Below are 6011 nucleotides of genomic sequence, written 5' to 3' on the forward strand. Positions count from 1 at the left end.
CTCCCCCGACCGGTGTTGGAATGAAGAAGAAGGCCGGAGAGATGGCGATAGGAGGTCTGTGCAGCAATCTCACTCAGAACTTCACGACCGATCATGGTGGACCTCCGATCGCGATCTCTCCGGCCTTCTTCTTCATTCCAACGCCGTCGGGGGAGGTCTGGGATCACACTGGGGAGAAGAAACGGCGTCGCCGGCGCTGGAATGGTAGAGAAACGACAGAAATCCGTACGAACGTCCGCACTTGATAATTCTTATATATATATATATAGGGTAGGGTTTAACAAAAAATGACAAGTCTACTCTTATATGGTTAATACACTCCCTCAACCACATATTTGGTAACAAGCATTATGGTTGGACCATAATACACAACAATAAGCAAAATTACATGATGTAGAACAATACAAAGATTAACATCCCAAATACAAAACCCAATAGCCATATTGCAATATGAGAGCATCATCCATATTGCAATATGGATTTTGTGCTGCAAACGTAAAGAAACACAGTAGAGGCTTGAGAACTACATCTTTATATTTCTGTTTATAATGAACAATGTACATAGCATTGTATTTATAGGATAGAGATTAGTAGTAAATGACAAGTCTACCCTTATATATATGGTATTGTATGGTTAATTCTTCAAATATTAGCATTTAAACATCAATTTGGATTTCAAAGCAATGAAACCTCTAAGTCCATCCTAAACAAAAGGAAGTATTGAAAAACTTCTAGGAGGCATGCCATACACAGATACACTACACAAGGACACCTTAACAAAGTCAATAGTAAATGGCATGCTTCTTCAGTCTTCTTTATCAAATGAAGAGCATCAGAACTTCCAAGAATATATATTGGGCCCTGAAAAGATATTATGTGATTCGCTTAATCCTCTTGGTCTTGCAAAATGCCTCGAATGAAAGCATTGATGTTTGTTTGAGAGGAACCGCCTTCTTTGATGGCACCCTGCAATATCTGTTGAAGTTCAGTTATTCTCCTCCTCATTTCTTTCCCTTCATCATCCCCCAAATTCATGATTTTCTTCACCAAACTTGCGATTTCATCACTCGTCACCAAATGATCAATTTTCGCCTCAGTACTCTTCACTCTCCAGCCAATCTTCCAGTCCTCCACAACCAACTTACTATTCAAGCCCTGATCAAATCCTATAGGAAATGTAAGCAACGGAACACCAGCAAAAATAGCTTCCCTAACCGAGTTCCACCCACAATGTGTCCAAAATCCACCAACAGAAGAATGGCCCAACACCCTCAATTGGTCACACCAGGGTACAACGAACCCCATATCACCACAGACCTGTTGTAACCTATTTGTTTCGCCGCGAGCCACCCAAAAGAATCGAACGCCACTCTTGTTCAAACCAGCTACAATCTCATCCATTTGGGCTCTAGAAAATGAAAGAAAGCTTCCCGTGGAGATATACAAAACTGAGCTGCAAGGTTGGGAATCTAGCCATTGTAAATGGTTAGTACCGGTAGGACTAATAGGTTTGAAGGAGGGTATTAATGGGCCAATTGTGTAGATAGGTAGTGAGAGTTCTGATCTTAAAACATCAATGACTCGGGTTTCAAGTTCATAGATGGAAGTGACTATGAAATAATGTGCTTTGGGCACCCAAGAGAAGCTCTTCAGGATATGACCTAGAAGAGGTGGATTATTACTTCCATTCATCATAAAATCCACAAATCGTGTTGAAGAAACCCCTGGGATGTAGTCCACGCGTTCATTGCCCTTTTCTGTTAATCAAGTAACAGGAAGTTAAACCTGAATGAGAATCAAATAATGGAAAGAAAAGGGGAGAAAAAATAATGCATTTTCAAAGTATCAATGCAATGTGGAAAACATGCCACACTTGGAAGTAGAAACCTGGATCGAACGGCGTTGCAAAAGAGTAAAAAGAGTGACGAAGAACTGACCTGACAAATCAACTGGAAAGTGCCCATTTTCAACGAAGAGATGAAAATATTGGATGGTAGTGAATTGTGTTGCAGACATTGGCCAAAACAATGCTGTTCGGATATTTCTTCGGTTTCCGACACTAACTGCCCAACTCAAGAACGTGTCGACCACTATCACGGTAGGGGGTGACTCGAGCTCATCCAGGAGTTGCTTAAATGGGCATTCCATTTTGGTCATGATGGCTTCAAAGAAGGCATCCATGTTGTCAGCACGGCCCTTCTCCGATGGAATAACATTGGGGATTGTTGCAAAGCGGATGTTGTCCATCTTTGCTTCAGAGCCAATGAAGCTGAGCCACTCTTCTGTGATGACAAAGGTGATAAGGATATCACTCTTCACTGAAGCTAGTAAGTTGCAGAGGTTCATCAAGGGGTTTATGTGACCCTGACCGGGGAAAGGTAGGGCCACAACATGGCAGACGCTGTTTGGTTGTTCTCCGGTAGATTCCATGGTTGAACTCTTTGATGATCAAGGAGCACGTTCTGCTCTGATGGAATGTGCTGGGGCTTATGGTGAAGAAGAAGAAGAAGAAGAAGATGAAGAAACCACCTTCAGAGTCTGAAGTTCAGACTTTCATGAGGTAAGCCAAAGAAAAGTATCATATTGATAGTGTGTGCACTGTGCAGTGTGGAGAGCATGAAGGAAGGAAGCAGATATATCTCTCAATAAGTCAAATAATACTCGCAGTCATGTATGACCAATTGATTAGATTCCAGACAACATGTTTGCTTTTACTAGAATACTAGTCAATTTCATTCTCTCCATCCAAAAGATGGGAAAGAAACAAACAGACATCAGTAGTTTTAGGCCTTTAGCCTCAAATTACAGATATAGAAAATTGTTTTTGTTTCAAGTTTGCGGGAAATGGAGTCAAACTCCATTTATTAAATAACGAAGTAAAATTAGGGGGATGAGCTTCCCATAATACAAGTTGAAGCTCAAGAAAGCTACAAAAGCAGACAACCTATTTTAACAACAATTCAAATGAAATACCGAAATATGGCGTCAGCAACTTCTTCATCCACCTATTTTTTCGGTTACCTATTTCTTAAAAGGGGAAGAATAAAAAATGAAAATATATTTAATTTTCACTCACAAAAACTAAAATCAACATACACATACCTGTTCTAACATATTAATTTGTTTCCCACCAGCTGCAATTTCATGGGGATACACAAAACTGAGCTGCAAGGTTGAGATTCCAGCCATTCTATATGGTTAAAACTTAGAACCGGTTCTGTCTACACTCTACAGTGTCCAGTTATGAACCAATCGTTTCAATAAAGCCCCAGTATTTTGAACTTTTTTTCTTTCAGTAAAAACAGGAGCTGGGAAGAGCAAGTTTATTGAAAGAGAAATAGCCAAACTCGGGAAGAACAAAACAAATGACATCAAACTAAATCAATGCAACCATCAAAAAGATAGAACAAATCAATGATACCGAAAGTTAGGAAGATCAAGCTTATCTCGTCAGTATAGGTCTAGATTTTAGAATGAAGGAGGCTTGTCCCACCAAGACAATGCAGACAACAAAAAACCAGCCAGTATTAGCAAGAGTATCTGCCATTTGATTACCTTAACTTAAAATATGAGATGATCGGAAGTTCATCTGACAAATGCGATTCAAACAATTACCACATGCTACTCATAAACGCCACCAATATTTTGCACTTTACAGTTCTACCAATAACATAACAATCTTGAAAACTTAACACCTAACAGTTGAAAGATATCCTTCATCATTTTCACTAGGAAACCGATGTCTTGGCGATGCTCTCTCCAAAGAGCACTGATTGTTTGAGATCGTGCCAAAATTGCCAACAGAATAGACTACCAGCATTCAAGCACCAATTCAGATTCCAAAGCAAAGGGACTAATTTACATTGTAGGGGTTGCACACACATCACCAAAAACATAATGTATAGACATGCAGATACACTATCATACAAAACATTATGCTACATTAGAAATGATAAGGAAGCTGTACCTACCTAAATAGGAACATCAGTCCTCTTGATGGCAGCAGCTTTGGTTATATCACTGATAAAACCATCAAGGTTCTTATCAGATGAACCACCTTTTGCAATTGCTTGGTGACACAAATCCCCGAGCTCTATCGCTCTCTTCCTCATTTCCTTTCCATCTTCGCTTTCAAGATCCATAAATCTCCGCACCAGCTTGGCAATTTTGTCCCTTGTCAACAAACTCTCATCACCTTGTACCTCTCTAACCCTCTTTCCAATCCTCCAGTCTTCAACAATTTGCCTACTGTTGGGCACTTGATCCAAGAACAGAGGGAAAGTAAGCACCGGAACACCACCAAAAACAGCTTCAAGAGTTGAGTTCCACCCACAATGACTCCAAAAACCCCCAACAGAAGAATGGCACAACACCTTCAATTGTTCACACCATGGCACCACCAACCCCATATCACCACACCTCTCTTTCAACCTAGAACTCTCTCCCCTCGCAACCCAAATGAATCGAATCCCACTATCCCTCAACCCAGCAGCAATTTCATCCATTTGGGCACTCGAAACCGAAAGAAAACTCCCCAATGAAATGTACAAGACAGAGCCTTTTGGTTGGGAGTCTAGCCATTTTAGACAGTCAAGGCCATTGTCACTACTTGCTTCATATTCAAGCTCTAAATAAGGTATAGCAGGACCAATTGGGTACACAGGGAAAGCAAACTCAGCTTGTAGAGTACTAAAACCTTGGGATTCAAGCTCATAAACTGAAGTGAACAGAAGGTACTGTGCTTTTGGAACCATGGCAATGCATTCCAGAGCAAGCTTCATTACCTTTGGATCATTTGCTTCAAACACTTCACCAAGCTCTTCTATTCGATCCAATTCCTGGTCTCCATGATCTATAACACAAAACCAAAGAAACCCAATTCCCATATCAATATCAATTTTAGGTCATATATACAAATTTTAATTACACAGTAATCATGTATACACATGCAAACTTACCCGAAAGATTAAAACGGTGAAGCATTGAAAGAAATTTGGCAGACATGGTCCAAAACAGAGCCACCGGAATATTCCTTTTGATACCAACCTCAACTCCCCAGAGTACTTCTATATCGGCTATGATGGTGGTGACCGGCGGCTCGAGGCGGTCAAGGAGTTGGTCAAAGGGGTCTTGCATTTTGGTCATGACGGCTTCATAAAAGGCAGGAAAGTCGGAGGCCTTGAGGCGCTCGGCGGGGATGACGTTGGGGATTGTGGCGAAGCGGATGTTGTCGGGTTTCGGGTCGGAGGCGATGAACCCGAGCCACTCTTCAGTGACGACGAAGGTGATGAGGAGCTGGGGGTGTTTGGAAGAGAGTAACTTGCAGAAGTTCATCATCGGGTTGATGTGGCCTCGGCCCGGGAAAGGCATCGCCGCCACGTGGCGGGAGAAGGTCGGGTCAACCATGTCGGAGTTCATCTCTCTAGTCTAGTTATGTTGATATGACTGTGGGAGTGTGGGACTTCAGGAGAAGAGTTACAAGGAGTAGCAGAGAGTGGAGACAGCGGTGCCATGTCGAACGACCTCCAAAATGGTGCCGTACTTCTACTCAAACATGATTTAGGGGAAATGTTTCAAAAGACAAATTTTTATCTCATTTGGTTCTCATGAGAGAAATGACCTCTATATTCTTCTCAATGACCTATGACTTGAACAATGCGATTTTTTAAGAGAAATGACATGTGAATATCAAAAATTCAAAATAGAAAAGTGCTTAAGACTCCAAAAATTTATACCAAAATTTTATCCCACCTTCATGGATTAATTTCCATAAAAAAAATTCAGTTTATATATGTCAATACAGATTTCCAAAAGAAAAATTATTTTCTTCTGCATAACTCAAATGGTAACAATTTCACTTGGTGTTGTTCATATTTTTGGTATGTAACTAACGTAATTCTTGAGTGCTATATTCTTGAAACTCAACACTTGCCAAGTTTATGTGTGAAAGAATTATGGCAATTATGCATTTATGCTCCCTCATTGAAACAAGATTTCTGGGTGTGAGTAAC

The 6011-nt window shown here is 40.7% G+C and overlaps 2 protein-coding genes across 2 annotated transcripts; both read right to left on the reverse strand.

Annotated features, from left to right (window-relative positions):
- Positions 1-681: 681 nt before the first annotated feature.
- LOC101308944 (UDP-glycosyltransferase 87A1-like) lies at positions 682-2417 on the reverse strand. Its single transcript, XM_004294723.1, has 2 exons — positions 1938-2417; positions 682-1757 (listed from the first exon to the last, which is right to left on the reverse strand). The coding sequence occupies exons 1-2, from the start codon at positions 2344-2346 to the stop codon at positions 886-888; spliced, it is 1281 nt and encodes a 426-aa protein (XP_004294771.1). The 5' UTR covers positions 2347-2417; the 3' UTR covers positions 682-885.
- Positions 2418-3539: 1122 nt separating this feature from the next.
- On the reverse strand, positions 3540-5541 carry LOC101309229 (UDP-glycosyltransferase 87A2-like). The gene is made up of 2 exons (XM_004294724.1): positions 4959-5541; positions 3540-4852 (listed from the first exon to the last, which is right to left on the reverse strand). Exons 1-2 carry the CDS (start codon positions 5416-5418, stop codon positions 3972-3974), a joined length of 1341 nt encoding a protein of 446 aa, XP_004294772.1. The 5' UTR covers positions 5419-5541; the 3' UTR covers positions 3540-3971.
- Between the last annotated feature and the right edge of the window lie 470 nt (positions 5542-6011).

The sequence above is a fragment of the Fragaria vesca genome, linkage group LG3, assembly GCF_000184155.1.
Source record: "Fragaria vesca subsp. vesca linkage group LG3, FraVesHawaii_1.0, whole genome shotgun sequence".
NCBI lineage: Eukaryota > Viridiplantae > Streptophyta > Magnoliopsida > Rosales > Rosaceae > Fragaria > Fragaria vesca.

Coding starts and splice junctions, on each gene's coding strand:
- LOC101308944 (XM_004294723.1), bottom strand. CDS start 2,346: ATGAACCTCTGCAACTTACTAGCTTCAGTGAAGAGTGATATCCTTATC. Junction 1,758..1,937: donor CTTTCCAGTTGATTTGTCAG/GTCAGTTCTTCG, acceptor CTTGATTAACAG/AAAAGGGCAATGAACGCGTG.
- LOC101309229 (XM_004294724.1), bottom strand. CDS start 5,418: ATGAACTCCGACATGGTTGACCCGACCTTCTCCCGCCACGTGGCGGCG. Junction 4,853..4,958: donor TCACCGTTTTAATCTTTCGG/GTAAGTTTGCAT, acceptor TTTGTGTTATAG/ATCATGGAGACCAGGAATTG.